The sequence below is a fragment of the Miniopterus schreibersii genome (assembly GCF_964146895.1).
Source record: "Miniopterus schreibersii genome assembly, chromosome: 1".
NCBI lineage: Eukaryota > Metazoa > Chordata > Mammalia > Chiroptera > Miniopteridae > Miniopterus > Miniopterus schreibersii.
Genome location: NC_138101.1, coordinates 60,491,309 through 60,512,430, shown reverse-complemented (window position 1 = coordinate 60,512,430; position 21,122 = coordinate 60,491,309). Strand labels below are relative to the sequence as shown.

General features: G+C 36.1%; 1 protein-coding gene across 1 annotated transcript in view; it reads left to right on the top strand.

The window, feature by feature from the left end:
- LOC308565226 (uncharacterized protein) overlaps positions 1-18,500 on the top strand; it is a 46,841-nt gene extending 28,341 nt beyond the window's left edge. The window contains 10 exon segments of the mRNA XM_081154145.1: positions 2,598-2,709; positions 2,713-2,745; positions 4,960-5,061; positions 6,644-6,782; positions 8,454-8,541; positions 8,637-8,856; positions 10,768-11,028; positions 13,789-13,924; positions 14,766-14,904; positions 17,296-18,500. Coding sequence (XP_081010271.1) covers positions 2,598-2,709; positions 2,713-2,745; positions 4,960-5,061; positions 6,644-6,782; positions 8,454-8,541; positions 8,637-8,856; positions 10,768-11,028; positions 13,789-13,924; positions 14,766-14,904; positions 17,296-17,320 — 1,255 coding nt within the window. The 3' untranslated portion in view covers positions 17,321-18,500.
- The last annotated feature ends 2,622 nt before the right edge of the window (positions 18,501-21,122 follow it).

Sequence of the window (21,122 nt, the reverse complement as noted above, 5' to 3'; positions counted from 1 at the left end):
GCTACCTGCTGACCTGGAAGTCATTCTCTTAATCTTGGTTGCCTGGGGGTGTCTTGATAAAGTGATATCTTAACCCATTGTTCACAGTTGCTATGCCACCTCCTTATCTGCTTCAGTCTTAGACTGAAGGGGAGTGTAGGGTACAAAGGCCTTGGAGAAAGAAGCCTAAGGGAAAAAAAACTTAAATCCCTGCTTACATAAGTATATGTGTTCTACAATTTTATAAGTAATATAATTATATTTCAGATTAATTCAGGTGCTCAATCTTTGGAAATTATAAGTGCCCCTATCAATATTTCACTTAAACATTCAGATTATTTTAGTTTGGCACTCATAAAAAAACTGCCAAAAACAATTTATGACGTTGGATTTGGATAGATTAAACATATTGATTTAGCAAATTAAGTGTTTGGCTATTATTAACCTCCCTCCTTACTCTGCATCAACCCCATGCTATTTAAAAGATATTAGGTTATTTATACACCCATGAGAAGAGTTACATCTTTTTTCCTTTCCAAGTATTTTTTAAGGAAATATTAGCCACATTGCTTTGCCACGTCACTTGGTCTATTAAACAAGGAATTTGGACTGAATAATTTCTGAGTTCCTTGCTAGTTGCAGTGTTCTTTCTTGGGCCTTGTAAAAAGGTGGGGGCTAACTTTGTGGGTAGATAGCAGAATGTCTTACTCTAACTCTTATTCCCTGCTCTATTTTTGTAGAGTAGTGGAAAGAATATGGGTTCCTGATTACACAGATGTGGCATGGGATTCTGACATTGTCACTTTTCAGCTTCATGACACCAGTGGGGAATGTGGAGCTCTCCCCAGTTGCATGACCTCAACTGTCTGGTTTTAGTTGATTGTTTCATGGTTGGACACCTGCTATAGATTTTTGTGCCCTCTCAAATCCATATGTGGAAACCTAATCCCTAATGTGATGGTATTTGGAGGTGATTAGATCATAGGGTAGAACCCTCACAAATTAGATTAATACCTTTATAAAAAGAGACTCCAGAGAACTCCCTTTCCCCTTCTACCATGTGAGAACACAGAGAGATGGTTGTCCATATACCAGGAATTGGGCTCTCACCAGACACTAAATCCACCAGTACCTTGATGTTAGACTTCCCAGTCTCCAGAACTATGAGAAATAAAGGTTTGTTGTATAAACCAGTTTGTTGTTTAAACTGATATTTTTGTTACAGCAACCCAAATGGACTAAGATAAATTGAATTCAAATTAATCCTAATACTTTTTCCCTCCATCACTCTATGAACTTATTCAAATCCAATATGTCTTTCAAATTCATTAGGCTATATGAGCTCCTTAATGCCATTCAGAATGTCTGAAAAGTGGTCAGACTCCCTTTCTTCCCACTGCTCTCCACAAGTGAAGGTGGGTTGGCAGGGAGAACAGGGTGGTGACCATTCTCTACAAGCAGTGTCTTCTGTTCTGGGTGGATGTGGTATAGCCCAGTACGACCCTCTACACCTGTATAAGTAAAGTTGGAAACAGACAACAGTGTCATTCCCCTGACAATTTTAAGGAAATATACCCTTTATATTAATGTATACATGTTGACAGACTATATCTAATTAAACAGTTGAATGCACTGTGCTCTCCAAATGTTGGTATATGACTTGAGATTTATTTAAACACTCAAACTCATATTCTCTTTCTTTTATTCATGGCACTGACCAAAGGATACTGGAAATGCACAAGGTTTTGTGTGTGTTTTTTACTCCACCAAAAAGATCATTATTTTTAACTTAAATATCTTCTCTCTACAAAGCCTCCTCTGAGTACTTCAATCAGATGCCCTCCCTTTGAAATAGCACAGAGAGATGGTCTGACTTGTTTGTCTGTGTCTTTTTCAACATAGACTGGGAGCTTCCTTATATGGATAATCATTGTAGCTAATATTTATTGAAGATTGTCTTATTTGCCAGGATTCCTTGTAAGTGCAATAAAGGACTTGACTCATTTGTTCAACAAACTGTTTGAGATGGTACTATTATTCTATTATTTTACAAATAAACAAACTAAGGGCAAATTCACACAGCTAGTAAAGATGAGGTCTGCCCTGAATCTAAGGCCAAGCCATAAGCATTGTCTCATACAGCCTCTTGGCAGAGGTAGAGGCCATCTCTTGTCCCTCATTGCCACCCCACTGTACCCAACTGAATGCCTGGAATAAGGAGGTGTTTTTTGCTGTGACCGATTGGTATCTGACTTCTCTGTTATGAAGAGGAGAGTGCTGGAGCAAAAACATTCCTCTGGCTCATAGTTCCCTCTGTCCTGTGTTATTTGTGCTGCTTCCTTACTCTTCCTTCTTTCTAACTGCAACGTGGATTAAAAGTCAGAGTTTAGTGCACACAAATGGAAAACAGGAGATTTGGTAGAGAATAAATATCGAATCCAGGAAAAAGAGAGAAATTAAATATATGTGCAGAGAAATATTAACCAAAAAAATCAAGCTGTTATCTGTAATTGGCGTATTACAAACAAAATCCAGGTTTGAGTGCAGGATCAGTGCCCTTTTCTTTCTGATTTGATATGGTTTGAGAATAAGCTCATGGGTGTGGCTCAAAACATTAGATCATATGTGTGGAACTGGGCATTACTCAAGCAAATAAAATATCTGTGCAATGTACCTGCTTCATGTACTCAAGCAAATAAGAGTCTGCAAGAATCGACCTGTCTCCTGGCCTGAAGAGAGAACAGAAACATGAGCACAGCAGGAAAAGTAAGCAATTTTTCTTTTTTTACTTTTGAAAATATATTCTCATTATATAGTACACAAAGAGATATAGTATTTAATGAATAATTTAAAGTTTATAACTGAATTAGATAAAATATATACTGAAATATAACATAGAATATACACTTTATTATGCAATGTATACTGAACCAGATTTGAACTAGGCTGTTCCTAAATGTCTTTAAAAGAATATATAGTTTCTGTACCTATTCAAGTCTTTATTTCCTATATTAAATAAATGTGCAGTAGTTACAGCCAATCATGAGTAATTTGAAAATATAAAATTAGAAATGTTTTTAATCAAGAATTTATCTTTACATTAAGAAACAATAATTTAAATGTTATTCTTTGTAATCATCTTTTTTTATGAACATGGGAGGAGAGTGAAGTCTGACATAAGTTTTATTGATCTCAAAGCATTATAATCATCAAGGTTAAGCAAACCAACATCAACATGCAAATTCTGATTTTAAAGGGTCCTGTTATGACTCAATCCAGGAAATTTCCGTAGAAATCTTACAGAAAAATATCTTCTTCATACAAAATTCAACATGATTTTATCAAAAATTAATACATATATAGTTTGAATCAAAAATTATTAGTAGTAAAAACAGGGGTATTTGGTTCTACATCTTCCATAGATCTTTTGATTCTCCCCGCTCCAGGGCAACATTAATAGCTTTCAGCTTTGTGGTAACACTTCATCTGTTTATTCTTCCTGCATTATATTTCCCTCAATTGCTAAATGGCAATCATAATAACACCTACTTCATAAGATAGTTGTGAGATAGTGCCTGGTACATAGAAATGATTCAGTAAATGTTAGTCACTGCTATTTATGTTGTTGTTGTTATTTAAACTTTGGTTAATCTTTTACTACCATGGATGGTGAAAATATAAAGTTGAATTGATCTTAATTCTCTAGACAGCCAACTCTGGGATTTTGCAAAAATTAGTCAGTTACTGAGTCAATTGAGCTTCAACTTTGTCATCTGTAAAATAGACCAGTAACTTAATGATACTGTGATGTGGGGTTTAAAGATGAAGCATGTAACTCATTCAGCACTGGCCACAATGTCCCTACCCGTTATATAAACACCTGATAATCAGGACCTATATAATATTAATGTATTATTTCTAAGTACTCTCACACTTATTGTGATACTGACCATGACAGACACTCAGCAAAGTGGGAGAATTTGACATATAAATAATAAAAATTAATTTGCAAAAGGATAAATTTCAATTGAATTTCTAAAAGCATACCTACAATTATGAATTGTAAATTCATAATTACAATTATTCTGGAAGTGTCTGTGTAGAAAAAAGCTCTCAAATGTATAAGCTTTTTAACAATGAAGACAGATTTTATATTACATTCTCAAGTACTAAAAATATGTATTCAACTTTAATTTTGAAGAACATCTATGGGTAAACTGCTAGATTAAAAAGTCAAACACTCAGTTATCCCATTTTTAAATACATATGTGTGTACTTGTGTGTGTATGTCTGTGTGTGTGTACACACAGCTGTAACTTCTGCAAATTTTGGCTCACATCTAATCTGGAAAGAATAGCTACACATAAATTATATAAGAACACTGAGCTGCCAAGCTCACTTTCAAATGAGTGATGCAAACAAGTAGCACACAGAAGTAGTGGGGGGAGACAATCAAAGGAGGACAGGCAAAGAGAAGGAGAAGTCATCCTATGCCACGAGGCAAGTACGCTCTGGAATCATAAAGTCTGATCGTTCGGGGCTTAAGCGTAGAATTTAGCAGAGAGCAGATCTTACATGAACAGATAGTAACTCTATCAGCATGAAATGACTGTGATTTAAACTTCATGTGCAAGCCAACAGTTGTGGGCAAACAACCAACTTCAGGGCTGCATTAGGAAATACCAGGAATAAACAATAACCCTTGGAAAAAGAAACATAAGGATGGCTTAAAGGAACATATTCCATTTTATCTCAAAGTATCATTATAGTTAATCCGAATTCTCTTTTCTTATGTTATTGCTTTACACATTTTTTAAAGGTATTTTTATTCTCTTTGCAAATCAGAAATTGTCCATTTCTACACAACATTTGTTAGGTTCTGGACATGGGGCTAGATGTTGCACATAAAAAGATGAAAGTCACAATCCCTGACTTCAAGAGTGAGTAAACACTGGTGTCATCTTTCTGTTCAATTTCCAGGTAATAAAATGCAAAGCAGCTGTGCTATGGGAGATAAAGAAACCCTTTTCCATTGAGGAGGTGGAGGTAGCACCCCCGAAGGCTCATGAAATTCGTATAAAGGTGAAATTTTTTTCCACTTCTATTGAATTTTAGGTTTTAAAAATGCGGAGAATAGTACAAATGTAAATAACAAAAAATTCATTAAGAAGCATTTTTCTTTAAATCCTCACCCAAGGATATGTTTTTGGTTTTAGTTTTTTTTTTTTAAATTGATTTTAGAGAGAGAAAGTGAGAGAGAGAGAAGCATCTATGTGAGAGAGAAACATCAAACCCAAAACCTAGGGAAGTGCCCTGATCGGACACAAACCCACAAGTTTTTGGTGTACGGGACTATGCTCCAACCAACTGAGCCACCCAGCCAGGGCAAGAAGGGCATTTTATATGGTAATACAAACAATGGAATTACATATCTTCTCAAGGAAAGAAAGATGTAAATACAAATTGCTAAAATTTTTAAAATAGAAAAAACAGTATATACAGTAAAATCCTAATGTTGACCTAAATAAAGAGGTAAACTGAGTCAAGCTCAAAATGGTCAAAAAGATAAATTTGCTCAAGAATAACTGAGTAATTGCAATTTGGAATGTGCAAATTGTAGCAAGCTACAGCAGGCCAGTCCCTTGAGGGTTTGGGGTAGACTTCTTATGGGCAGGAAATTTAAAGAGGGGAGAGTTCAGTTACAGTCTGTTAAAATGCCTGTATTTTTTATGATGGTATGTTTTATTATATAATACTCCTTTTTTGTCTTATTTAACTAGTTTGGGCCTTGAATTTTGCTAAATTTGATGATAATATTGTAGCCATGTGTTCTATTGTTTTTATTTCATCAAGTATTTTTTTCATCTTTCAAATAAAAACAAATAGAAATAAGCTTTGAAAATTCTCTGTGGAGACAAAACCGGTCCACTCATACAGACAGAGCTCAATTCAGCTTATTTTCTGAGATGAATCCCATCGGAGTCATTTTAGTTCAAAATTTCCCATGGTTATATGAGGCAACTCCTGACCAGTTTTTTATCATTTAGGAAAATTCCAATATTATCAGTTTTCTGTAAACCAGGCATTTACAGGAAATCAGCTTCTCAGTTCTTGTGTTTTGTTTTCCTGATGGCACATGTGTGAGATTTTCCCTTTTATATCCTCTGGTTCCATTTTAGATTGAAATTCTTTCACACTAATAAAATAAAAAAGAATTAATGTGTTTATACAGAAAAAATTGCAAAGAAATATATATATATATATACGCATACATACATATATATATATATATAAAATCAAGATTTCAAAATCAATTAGCATTAGATGGTGGAACTTAACTGACTTAATCTTGGTGCTAATCTGCAGCTTCTGCTTCTATCAAAAAGGGTGCGTTCTTGTCTATTATGTAAGACTTAAATATTTGAGAAACAATTATTTCACAGATTATTCGAAATTGCTTAAGGCAGGGAAGGAAAGTATAGGAGGTTTTTAAACTGAATAATACTGAAGACAAACGAAATCTTTTGTATTTGGGAAGAGTAGAGATTACTAGCAAAACCCTTGAAAACTCTTTAAAAGTCCAACTTCAGGAAATTGGGCATGTGAAGTCTATCTAAGGGCCATAATTTTTTCTGAATCTAATAATCTTCCCATTACCCTGCAGATAGTGGCCACAGGAATCTGTGGGTCAGATGACCACATGGTTAGTGGACACTTCAGCATCCGTCTTCCGGTGATCCCAGGCCATGAGGCAGCCGGCATTGTGGAGAGCATTGGAGAAGGGGTGACTACAGTAAAACCAGGTACTGAATTCATACTAGGAGAATGTACCTCTGTTCCGGACCCCAAGCTCATCCAGCCTGGATGATGAAACTAAAGCAATGAGAGATGAAAGACCTTGCTGAAGGTAGCTGCAGAGCTAGGGCTTGAACAGAGGTCTCCTCCTGTTTTGCCTCCCTGCCTGCCTCAGGTATGAGCGCATTCATGCATTCCTCTGTTCTCACCTTCAGCAAGTATTTGCTGAGTACCTACTAGATGTCAGACACCAGGTTAGATCCTGGGGATACATGAGGATCAAAAGAGACCCACTGCCTGAGTTCATAATCAAATAAATTCCATTTTAGTGTTGCTGAGCACTATCTTCTCTAAACAGGACATGGGAAAAAACATAAGTCTATGTCCTGAGCCTATAGATCAGTGTATGGAAACAGTTCTGTGCTGGCTTCACAAGATGGGGACCCTGAGGCTCTGACTGAACCAACATGATCTCCTCTTAGGTGGGAAGTGGAACCTATGCACTTGTTTTCTCTCCCTGAATGGCCTCCCTTCTTGAACACAGAGTGAATGAAACAGACTAGTTAGAAGGAAAGGAAAGACCTAACAAAAGGCACCCTGCCAAAAAGTACTAGTTTATCTTTAATATTTATTTTGTCTTAATTTTATTGTGCATTAATATAGATAAATATTTTTAGAGGTAAAGAGTGAATAAATACAAAATTGTCATGCCATCATCTCCATATAAAGTTTCTCTATTAAATGTTAGGGTCCAACCATTTTTAGGGGTATTGTGGATAGGTATAATAGATAATAAAAAATAAAAAATATGTCCCAGCCAGCTGTGGCTCAGTGGTTGAGCATCGACCTATGAACCAGGGTCTCGGTTTGATTCTCGGTCAGGGCGCGTGTCCAAGTTGTGAACTTCATTATAAGTAAATTTATTTACTTAGAAATAAATTAATAATAAATGATACCCTTACTTTTCACCCTGGCTCCCTCCACCATAGCAGGAAAAATAAAAAATTCACAAATTAATTTATCAGCTAAAAACATTTGAAAGTCAGTTCTCATCCTCAAAGAAAGTGCCTCATTGTTGAGGATTGAGATTTTCAAAGGAGTTTAATTCTTTTTTTGTCACATTTTTGTTGTTTTTTTAAAAAGAAACCCTAAAATTTTAAAAACAAGCACTCATTTTATAGAAAAAATAAAGTCACTTTGAAAAGCCAAAAAACGGTTGTCAAAATTCTCATTGTTACTGTATCCCAAACTATTACAAAATTCTGGCTATCCCCAACATCTAGTGAAACTACAGCAGTCACTCACAGCTAAAATTTATATATATATACTTACAGTGAGAATATTTAAGGCTTAATTATTAAGGGTTAAATGAGATATCTATAAAACCACCAAGAGAAAGGGCACAGAATAAAAAAATAACTATTAATGCAGTGGAAATACTTTAAAATCCATGTTGTTTCCCACATTTGCATTTCTTCTTTGGCAATCTTCAGGCACGTACAAACCCAAACCAATAGCAATGCTGCCAGGCAATGACTAATGACATCGTGGTGATTGGTTCCTATTTCTTAGAAATCATTCAAAGACAACCACCTCAAATACATCCTGGTAAGCTTTAAGTTCTTACTCTATTAATTCCTGGTAGAAATTGAATAAGAATTTGCTTTATCTCTCTCCAGGTGATAAAGTCATCCCACTCTTTACTCCCCAGTGTGGAGAATGCAGAGTTTGTAAACACCCAGAAGCCAACTTCTGCTTGAAAAATGAGTAAGTTTCCTTTACTCTTCTTACACAGACAATGAATTTGCACAGTCCTTGTGCCCTGTCTCATACCCTTGTGTGTCTGTGTTTGCACTGGCCAGTCTGAGCATGCTTCGGGGGACCATGCAGGATGGTACCACCAGGTTCACCTGCAGAGGGAAGCCCATCAACCACTTCCTTGGCACCAGTACCTTCTCCGAGTACACAGTGGTGGACGAGATGGCAGTGGCCAAAATCGATGCAGCATCACCACTGGAGAAAGTCTGTCTACTTAGCTGTGGATTCACTACTGGTTATGGCTCTGCAGTCAAAGTTGCCAAGGTAGGAATGATAATAATAGATGATAAAACCAGTTGCACCAAAAGGAAAGCAATTTCTCTCAAGAATAAGAGGTAATTCTTCATAGATTTACTGGTAGCTTTCCCCCTGCTATCACAATAACATTGATAGACTCCATAGAATTTAGGTTGCTGATTATGAGTAGAAAAATGCCCTCAGAAAAAATTAGGAGCATATCCTACAAAATTAATCTGTTTATAACAAGTAAAAAAGCTGTTGATAATTAGTGGGGAGAAAAAGTGAAGATGTCATTTTCAATCATTATTTTTCTATATTCGTTCTTCATGGAATTACTAAATTTTAGAGCTAGGACCTCACTTAGTCATTCATTCTACCATGAGTCAGCACAAACATGCACCAGGCACAGTCAGTTCTGCTAGGTCCTGAGGCAGCAAAAGTAAACGAAATGAGAGAGTTGCCTTTGAGGAGCATCTGTCCCATAGATTCTCTACTCCCAGAATTAGGATCAACAGTAGATTCCAAAGCCTTACCTGATATACCTCCAGACCAAGCTTCACCAACATACCTGCTCTGTGGAACCCTATGAGGAAAGCAATGAAGCTTCAGTGATGCAGTATGCATTTATTCCACTAATTAGGGGATTTTACTGCTGCATCTCCTCCCCTGCATGAACTCACACACACACACACACACCCTCAGAGGTGGTAGATTTGAAGGAGAAATTCTTTAAAGGCCTCTCTTCCCAAAAGGTTGGAAATCTAGTAGGCCCAGATAGATACACTATTCGCCCAAAATCTTACGGCTGCGACTAGCATGTCTTTCTCAAAACTCCTGCTGAATCTTAGACCATAATATATAATTACTGCATTTTAAAATCACAGTCACAAGCCTCACATTTTTCTAAGTAAAATAAAAAGTTATGTTGTACCCCAGAGAATGATTGATTAATTGGGACAGGAGGAATATTTTACCCACACTGAAGGCTGACTTTTATAGCTGACTAGGAATATTAAACAGTCCTTAGCGAATTTCAACAACTGAAAGCACATGTTTTTCAAATTTCTGTGACTCTAGCACGAAGTCCCTTGTGCAATTGCATCATCTGTTTGAGCTGGTGGTCTAACTGGGCCTCTACACAGAGCAGAAGCCAAGAGCGCTCATGATAATGAATTTCATCCATTATTAAAATGTAGGCCAACGTTTTATTGTATTATTGTTCATTAGTGTATTTTTAAAAGCAAGAATAAAGACCCACTAAGATCACAGTGGTCTCAAGACGTATTAAAGTTTCCAGTTAAATTTCCTTCATTGTTAGGTTTGACTTTAAGCTGAGAATAACTCTTTTCTGCCTCACAGCTAATTTCTGCTCTCAATATACTTGTTATGACTATTGAAAATTAATGAAACGAGTTAATTTTAGAGGATTTGATTGGATTATTTTTTGGTCTCCTAGAATAACCTCTTCCACTTATTTTATTTCCCAAAAATTGCTTTTGTGTCTGTGCAGTTTACTGAAGCTTGTCAATGGATTTCAGCCACTAGATTCTCATCAAAATGGGAGTCATTGGCATTTAGAGCTCAGGGACCATCCAATCCACTCGCTCCCAGCCTGGGTTTTCCATTGGAGTCACCTAGGAACTGGGTCCCACCTGCAGAGATTCTCATATAATTGGTTATAGGCTGTGACCTGGGCATTGAGAGGTTTTAAAGCTCCCCAGGTGAGTCTAATGTCTGACAAAGCTTGAGAACCACTGATCCAGTTCAAACCCCTCAATTTAAACATGAAGCAACTGAAGCCAAAACAGGCTTTGACAACAGGTTAGATGTAGTGTCTGAATAATCCTGATAACAGATAAGGCATAGCACTTTATACAGCTTAGGCACTTTCCAACAATCATTACTTCATCCATTTTTGCATTTTCTGAAACACAGGTGACCCCAGGCTCCACCTGTGCAGTGTTTGGCCTTGGAGGAGTCGGCCTGTCTGTTGTCATGGGCTGTAAAGCAGCTGGAGCAGCGAGGATCATTGGGGTTGACATCAACAAAGACAAATTTAAGAAGGCTAAGGAAGTGGGTGCCACTGAGTGCATCAGCCCACAGGACTTCAAGAAACCCATCCACGAGGTGCTGAAGGAAATGAGCAATGGAGGTGTGGATTTTTCATTTGAAGCCATTGGTCGGCCTGACACCATGGTATGTACCACGAAATGCCTTGAAATGTGTGTTTCTGCACTCCAGAGTATGTTCTTAGGCAACAGAATATAAGTATTATATGTACAGAATATTTTTCAAACTATGAATGGTGATTATTCATCTCCTACTTGATATCTAGATCATTTAATTTATTATTATAAGAAAGGTCTCGTTTCATCTGCTAAGCAAACCTATCTCAACTAACATGTTCCCTTTAGAGTATTGAGCTATTAAAATTTAGTTAATTTTTAGTTAAAATAGTCAAACTCAAGTAAATATAAATAACACAAATTCTGTTCTCAAAATGGCAAGTTTTATTTTTTCATTTTTCCCTCACATTTTTTAAACAAAATGGTTTAAGAATTTTATATGTTTTAATGAATTCTGATTCTTTTCATAAATCATTAATTTGGTCAAAAGAAATAATGAGCACTTTAAGGTAAGTATCATTTTATTAACATAAAACATGTTACCACATAAAACATTTTACCGCCCGGCCGGGCGTGGCTCAGCGGTTAAGCGTCAACCTAGGATCCAGGCGATCAGGGTTCGATTCCCGGTCAGGGCACATGCCCGGGTTGCGGGCTGCAGCCGATCAATGACTCTCTCATCATTGATGTTTCTATCTCTCTCTCCCTCTCCTTTCCTCTCTCTGAAATCAATAAAGATATATTTTTTAAAAAAACAAAAAACATTTTATCACAGCATACAGCACAGTGCCTAGGACACATATTAAGCACCCAAATCTATGCATTAGATTGAATACTTTTAAAAGTCAACAGATTTTTCCACCAAAGAAATTTAAGAGATATATATCTCACATTATGGATTATATGAGATAATGAGTGTAAAATACTTAGCACAGTGCCACTTGTCAAATAGTAATCCCTTAATAAATATTAGTTGGTGTTACTGATAGGAAATACTGTTTCCACTGATGCAGTGCTTACATCATCTCTACAATATACATAATATTCTTTCAAATAATTACAAACATTATTAATTACCATGGAGAAGACATCTCCTGCTATATTCCTTCCAGTTCCTCAGGTGGAATTGGATTGTTACTTTATTTGAAGACACCAAATGTCTGATAGCCACAGGTTCTGAGGTTATCTGGTTTCCCAAATGTCATACTCCAAAATCAAAGGACTAATCGTTACATATTGCTGGGGAATCCTAAAAAAAAATTCCCTCCTATAGACATCTTTAAAACCCTGACTGGAAGGGGGAGGCTTTCTTTAGAAGTTCCAGAATAATAGGTATAGTTTAAAGTAAGACCAATATACCTTTTTGGGAGGCAAAAGCCCATTTAAAACATGTTCATTTCAGTCCAGCAGGTATGTTAAAAGGTGCTCACCATCATTAATCATCAGGGCAATGATAACACCTCACCACTTCTGTTAGGATGTCTGCTATAAAAAGGTGAAGAAATGGTGTTGGCAAGGGTGTGGAGACAAGGCAACTTGTGCACTGTTGGTGGGAATGTAAATTGGTTCAAGCTTTATGAAAAGTAGTATAGAGGGTTTTTAAAAATTAAAAATAGAACTGCTATATGATCTAGCAATCCCACTTCTAGGTATATATACAAAGGAAATGAAATCACTACTTCAAATAGATATCTGCACCCCTATGTCTAAGTGTTTGGCAACTGATGATTGAATATAGAAATTGTGATATGTATTGTGGAATATTATTTAGCCATTAAAAAGAGGAAAATCCTGCCATTTGCAACAACACAAATAAATCTGGGGACATAATGCTAAGTTAAATAAGCCAGACACAGACATACAAATACTTTATGACCTCCCTTATATGTGAAATAAAGTTGAAGTCTTAGAACCATTGAGTACAATGGTGGTTGGTTGCCAGGGCTGGGGTTAGGATAGGAAATGGGGAGATGTTGGTAAAGGGTACAAACGTTCAGTATAAGATAAGTAAATTCTGAGGATCTAATGTACAACATAGTGATTACAGTCAATAATATTGTATTCTATACTTCAAGTTTGCTAAGGGAATAGATCTTAAGTGTTCTCACTGAAAAAAAGAAAATGGTAACCATCTGAGGTAATGGACATGTCAACTTGATTGTGATAATCATTTCATATTGCATATGTATATTAAATCATCATATTGCACACTCAAAAATCACATTGGATAACCTAAGTTTATACAATTTTATTTGGAAATTATACCTCAACGAAGCTGGAAAAAAATACAGAAATCAGAAAAAGTGTCCATATTATAAATGGACAGTAGTAAAGGGAACCATTAAAAAGGGAGACCATCAAGTAGACAGGAGACAAATTGTGATGATATAATTGACCTTATATCTTGTTCACCATCAAAACACCTGGATTAAAGCACTGAATTCAAAATATCTATTTAATAAACAAAGAAAAAATGAGTTAACCAACTCACAGATTGCCTGAGAGTCATGTGATGACAAAATGTTACTTCTATTTGAGGAATCAGACTTTATATAGATATCTTTGTAATGATGTTTGCCTCTTCATTGCTTTACAAAGAAAAATTAAGTGTACACAAATGTATTCATCTATTGTCTCATTCAAAAAGTATTTTCTGGGAATTTCCTAAAGCTACAGCACTACCCTAGGTGTAATGGGGAATGAAGAAGCTAATCTCTTCCCTCCACACATTCACAATCTAGCTCAATCAATATTACATAATACCACATATCATGAGTGAGGACTATCAGAGAGTCTACTTTAATGATGCCATCTATTAACTTTATTCCAGGTGGCTGCTTTGGCATGCTGTCAAGAGGCATATGGCATAAGTGTCATTGTAGGAGTGCCTCCTGGTTCCCATAATCTCTCCATGAACCCCATGCTGTTACTGAGTGGACGTACCTGGAAAGGAACAATATTTGGTGGTATGTAGTTAGGCTTGGGGGCTGAATTCTTATTAACCTCAGGATTTCTTCCTTTTATCACTCGCCAAGGCCAGGTTTTAAAAATCACGTGGTTAAAATAAAAGTCCTTTATATCTATAAACTCCAAATCAACTAGATGTAGAACTAATGCTCAAGTTCTGAAGATAGACTTTTCTGGTGTCCCCATAAACTAGGTTCTTTCAGCGCCACTTCTTTTTATACATGTGACTGCACAAGGCATTGAATATACCTAGTAGGACCCAAGGAATCCTGAGCAATAATTCATGTCTGCTCTCATTGCCCAAATTTAAACAGCTGCACAATTTGCTCCTTTACTTCAGGAATAGCCATCCATACTACAATTTCTCTGTGAGAGAGCTAAGAACCCTAGTTTATCTGGGCAGAATTTTTAAGTTAAAAAAAAAAGTCTAACCACTGCAAGAGGACAGTGAAGCTCTCTGTCTCTTATCAACCTCAGTAATGGTCGTCTGAGTAGTAAATAGTAGTACAGTGGTGCCTTGGTTTTCGACCATCTCCATTGATGAACATTTCGGTTTACTAATGCCTTAAACCCAGAAGTAAATGCTTCGGTTTTTGAACACACCTCGGAAGTCGAACATGCCACACAGCTTCCACTGAGGGCAAGATCCTGAGGCCCAGCTGTCCGCTATTGATACCTCAGTTTTTGAACATTTCAGAACTCAAACGGTCTTCCAGAATGGATTACATTTGAAAACCGAGGTGCCACTGTAGAACTTTCCTTTCCATTCTATTCAGAAAATCTCCTCTCCAACTCTGCTGCCTCTGGCTGCATCTAACAGTGATGTAATTTTCTTTTCAGGCTTTAAGAGTAAAGATTCTGTCCCCAAACTTGTGGATGATTTTATGGCTAAGAAGTTTACATTGGATCCATTAATAAGCGATGTTTTACCTTTTGAAAAAATAAATGAAGGATTTGACCTACTTCACTCTGGAAAGAGGTAGTTTTTAAGTTTCCTTTTATAGTAGGTGTTTGGTTAACAGAGAAAAAAGGCGAAAGTATGAGAAAACCATTGGAGTGCCTTGGTTGTCCATTACTAGTCCAGTCTTTGCATGCAGAACACTTCAGATCATATTGTGAGAAACTAGGAACAGTTGTTTTTCACGTCCTATTCTGCTGTAATGAAATTACATATGTTTGTTACAATGAGTCTAAATGATCAAAGCCATTCTTTATTTACAAGAGAACACTCACCCTTTCTAACAAAAAGAATCAGAGTCACACAATCATAATCATAACATGGAGTCACTGTAGCCTCTGCCCAGCCACCTAAAAAGGTTGACCATTAATGGCTATAAATTTGAATTATATATGGGAGTAGGTGGAGGTGCTTTGGGATTGTTTTCTATACAGACATCACTATTGTTTCCTTTAAAACGCTGACTGCTATTATTTCTTTTATTTTTTTTAGTTTACAAAGAATATTTCACAAATAAAAATGGTTGTAAAGGGGAATGCTGTTTTAAATGTTTAAGTCTCACATTTTCTTCAAAGCTTAGCAAAATAAGCCAATTTCATTTCCTACCCCTAACATTTAACTTTTACAACCACCTAAAAAGAAGAATTATGTCATTTGCATTTGTAGATGAGGCACAACTAGTAATAGACACTTATATCTAACTTCCATCTTCTAGTTCCACAGCCCATGCTTTTTCTGCTTTCTCATATTTCTCATGAGGTTTCAACTTCAAGTTGAAAGTTTAATAATTTCTTAAGCACCCACACACATAACGTATTATACTAGACACTTATCTGATAAATATTCCTGAAGAAGGAAAGAAACTAGCAGCAAAGAACACCAGATTATATCCTTTCTAGAAAGCAATTTGGTAATTTGTATCAGAAAAAAACACCTTAGATCCTTTGTCCTAGAAATTCCATTTCTGTGAATCAGTTCTACAGAAATAATCAGATATGCAAACACATCTATTTAAGCATGTTCATCTATTATCTATAATGTCAAAAACTGGGAATATCCTAAAAGTCCAACATTAAGGAGATGGTTTCAAATTCCAACCATGTACTAGAAATCAATGAAGTCATTAAAAAGAAATGATTTCACTAAATTGAGAAGTTCTCATGATATTATTTTATGTTATAGAATAGAGAATATAAACTTATATATACAATATGATCCTGAGTTCTCAACAAGCACAATAAAAAAAATACATATGTCTAGAGAAAAGTTGACCAAAATTCAAGAAAATATTAACAGTGATTATCTCTAAATTATGGGATGACAGGTTATTTTTACTTTATTTACACTGTCCTTGAGTTTCTAAATTATCTAAATTTTTATTGTATATACATAGATACAAATATATAATTTTTAAAGGCATAAAGACCTTCTTTTTCTAAAAGTGTTTATCCATCAGAAGATGGTTTTGAGAAGGAACATGAGTTCCAGTGTAAATGTCACCTTTCTGATTTTCCCAAGAATGGAGTCCCTCTAAATACAAATCAACTCTATCTACTTTTTAAGGCTCCTTAAGCACCACTTTATCAAAGCTCTATTAAGCCTTCAACATAATCTTAACTATTACATCATTGCTTCCTTCAGGCAAGTTGTCTGTCATCTTGTCATTTGTGCAATTTTATCTTTGGACTTAAATCCCAGCACTTCACACTAGATGTGTGACTTAGAACAAGTTACAATATTTTCTAAGCCTCAGTATTTTTTTTTTAATATGTTTTTATTGATTTTAGAGAGAGAGGAAGGGAGAGGTGTAGAGAAGTAGAAATATCAATCAGCTGCACGCCTCCTACTCGGGATGAAGCCAGCAACCTGGGCATGTTCCCTGACTGAGAATCAAACCAGTGACCTCTTGGTTCATAGTTCAACACTCAACCACTGAGCCACACTGGCTGGGCAAAACTTCAGTATTTTTAATCTCTAAAATGGAAATAACATTAGAACCTGCCTCATAGCATTGTTGAGTTGAGATTAAATGATAAAATGCACAAAAATCATCTATGGAATATGTGACAAACAGCAAGAACTTATTACCTGTTGTTATTTTGAATTCATTATTATGCCAGGCACGTAGGCTCCCAAAAATGTTTTTTGAGGATGCTAGTACATAATAAAGCCTAAATGACAGGCATGTTCAGGATATTATGCTTGGGTTTAAGGTTGGAGAAAGCACAAGACTGAACCTGGAAAGGGTGAACAGCTCTGATTTTACTTGAATGCATAGGGATGGGAAGAGAATGGCAGGAAACAAGGACAGCTATTCACTGAGACTCATGGAATGCTCCTTGGACTCTCACATGGAAAAGTGCAAATTACATAAACATTAAAACAATTAATATCTTTTATTTTCTGTTTCAGTTTCCGTACCATCCTGACATTTTGAGACCATACAAATGCCTTCACTTGCAGCAGTCTTCTGGCTCCTTCATCATCTGGCGCATCAGCCAAACAACATCAATAATTCTGTTCTTTAGAGATACCACCAATAAATTACATATGTGAGATTTTCATGTGAAAGCAAGAAACAAAAATTGATGTGAAATCATTTTTCAAGCAAATGTTTAAAATTCAAATGAAAGCTAGATGAACCACCAGCTAAGTAACTGAGTCCAATAAACATTCCTTCTTAATTACTCTGCTCATATTGAATCATGTGATCTTTCCCTTCAAGGAAAAGTATTTCTTTTTACTTCTTGCACTTTTTGTATCTTTGGCACCCTTAGTCACTGAAGCCCAGTGAGAGAGGTACTCATGATACATGTCTCCAACATACACATGATGGGCTGCTCTTGTGCTTGAAGTCTTCTACTTTTGCCTCTACTTCCACTATCTGTATTTTCCTTTTTATGAAATGTACCAAAGCCTGAAAGTAAAAACTATGTCTGGGAAAAGATACACTCAGACTTTTAAGTGAAGAAGGTCCAGAATGCCTAAATGCAGGAAATTTCTTAGGGAAATGTTGCACACACATTTGTATATGATGCAGGGAAGTGTATTTATTGCTCTTATATGCTTTGCACTGAATATATAATTGTCCTTTTTTAAAAAAAAAATTTCATGCTACCTGTGATAAATGAGAGGTTCAAATATTAAAATGTGAAAACTGAACTATTTCTGGAAACATTTTTAAAATCTAGAATTTTTACTCATGAAAGTGTTTTATTGGTTAAACCACCTTGATTATTACAATGAATTGAAAATAAGTCATAGGTAATTAAAAAGTATTATTATGGCTTAAAGTGTAGGGATGAAGAAGATGTGGACACAGCCTGTAAAATGGTAACAAAGAAATGGCACAAACATCTAAAGGAATGTTTTCTAAGTAGACATACATATCCAAATGTACATTTTTGCAAAAATTATTTTCAATCTAGAACTTTTCTATTAACTACCATGTCTTAAATCAAGCCTACAACCCTGGAATTAGTTTAGTTTTTTTAAAATATGTGAAAGCATGTGGTACATTTCTTAATGCCTTCCCACAATTAGGGAAAGATTTGCATTTTGGCTCTATCTCTAAATGTGTAATGAAAACATATCCCTTTAAAGGAATTTTAGCTGTCTCCAAAAGTGTTTTGTTTCCATGTCTATAATTTGTTTGGTATTGTGGAAAGGAATCTAGACTTAGAGCAAGTGATGTCCCACTTATTTGTGACCTCCTGTAAGTTGCTCAACCTCCCTGAGCCCATTTCATCCTTTGTTTTAAAAAATTATCCTACCAACCCATTACAGCTTCAGAAAGATTAGATGAGATGATGCTAGTGAGAGGGATTTATCAACTATGAAGTGCCATGAAAATGTAGGGAATCCCTTAAATGTTTTGGTAAGAGGCTGAAGGAGATATTAATTGCCCAGGCAGCTTCAGAATATCCCTATGAAAACATCATGGAACACTATGGATCCATACTGCTGGGTGCTCCAGTGTTCTTATATTGGTGCTGATGATTTGAGACTGAGAGAAAAAGGTGATGGTTCTAAATACTCACGTCACAATAGTGAGCCTAAAATTCTGCTGGTTGCACAAAGGCCTAAATCCAGCTTCATCTCTCCTTCCTCTCAGGTTGCGGGGAGCAAGTGGAGAGCAGGATGTGGGTGGGCATGTCAGTGCTGTCACAGAGTGGCACAGTGCTCCTCCATAGGGTGTGTGTGGAGGTTCAGGGTGGATGCTTTCTGCACCCAACACTGGCTCTCTGTATCCATTGACATTGGTGAGGAAGGAGGCAGCTGAACTCAACATATAAAAATGGAACTACAGAGCGGTTGGTATCCTGATAGGCCTATAATGAGCACATGGTCAGGGTGTCCTGCTGGCCTCTAGCAATGAAAATTCTGATTCTAGAGTCAAGAATTTCCATATTTGTTTATTAGTTTTCTTTTTTTAAAAATGTAACTATAAATGTACATGGCTTGCACTCAGTTTTAGCTAGCTGCAAAAAGTTTAGTCAAAATGAAAAAAATTTTTCAGTTTGAAGAAAAAGAATTTCATGTTGATGATTTAACTAATAGCTCTAATACAATGACTTAGCTCCTCCAGAAATTGTAAATAAACAGAAAGTGGTAATATAATTGAACTCGGAATTAACCCTTTGTTGCTTTACAAATCACACAAGCTACTCTAAGATTAGAAAGTCATTGTGACAGAATCATTAGAAAATTAATTAGAAGTTAAAGTAGAGTGAGAGTAACCCTGTATTTAATAATTACATTCTTAGATACCTGACTACTTAATTCTGTTAGCAAATGAATATTGTACAAATAACCTCAATACATATTCTATGAAAATTCTAAAGTAAGAATTTTACTGAAGGACATTAAATTCTATTTGTCTGTCAAATACCTAGCAATTTTCATGAAATGGGCCATTGCATAAAAAGAGAAATTAATATTAGTGGGGCAAGAATAAACATAGAATGGGGGCACTATAGTGTAGGCCAAACACTATTCATGAGATTAATGGTCAGATGTGTGGACTTGGTTAGCTCCTTTCATTCATGACCCAGGGTCTGGAAGCCCATCTACACAGCCCTGTCACAATCATCAAGAGAACCCAGAAGTTGCTTAAGTATTCACAAGTAAAGCTAACTCGGGAGAAAAGATAACTAGAGAGATAAAACATCTGGTTTCTTTGTCCAGGCTTGCTCTTTAAAGTATCTGGTGTGTCAACAAAGAAGTCAGTAGATTTATTTTGAGAGAAAACAAGCTCAGAGAGATTGTCAGATAATACTTATCTAAATATGCTGTTTATACACTACACTTACCCAGAAGCCAATCATTTACAGTGTTTCTGGAGATATCTAGTTGCTTTAAGGATGAGTCATCATATAGTTTTGAGACGGAGAATTTTAGTTCATTCTAAATTTAAATAATAAATATTCCCCAGCTAATTTCATATTTCAGAGTATAACAATGAGGAATTGTAACCCACCCCACCATTCTTTTGACATTGTTTCTGTAAATACTGACTCTGACTAATATGTAACTTGTAGATAAACAGCCTGTTTGTATAAGAATCCTAGGAACTAAAGATGCAGACTCCAACCTTCAGTCATTTCAGTCATCCCAGTTCTGGGAGATTTGCTGACCTTCAACCATAAAACTAGGATGACAAAGATCAGGATGACATACACCAGACCATCACTTGACCAGTTTTAAGATTCTTATTGGGATGGACTGTGCTGGCCTGCACATAGAGAACTTTTCAGCTCCCTCCCCTTGATCTCTTTGTTCTACTTTCCCTCTCCCTCCTTATAAAAACTTCTGCCTGCACTGAGATGTAGAGATGGGCTTTGCAACAAAAGTCACCCATCTTCTCAGGTGTCTGGCACTTGAATAAACCACTTTCCTTTTTCACCAGTATCTGTCTTATGAGTTTGGCTTTCAGAACTGCAAGCAGTCAAATCTTAGTTCTGGTTACAAGAGCAGATAGGAGAAAGAAATTGGGAAATAACTAGGCAATTGAGTACTTCTTTTGAACTTCAATTCAAATTCAGTAAATTAGAAGTGAAAAAAAGCTGGAGTAAAGTAAATTCCTTCATTAATGGAAGGAAATACTATGGCATTTGTTTTATCTTTTCAAAATCTTCAAACTATAATGAATAGCAGAAATTATTTACAGCTGTTAGTAACCCTTTATTTTTCATTTGCTTCCTTCCCCTCCTTCAGGGACATTCAAAAACAGGATACTG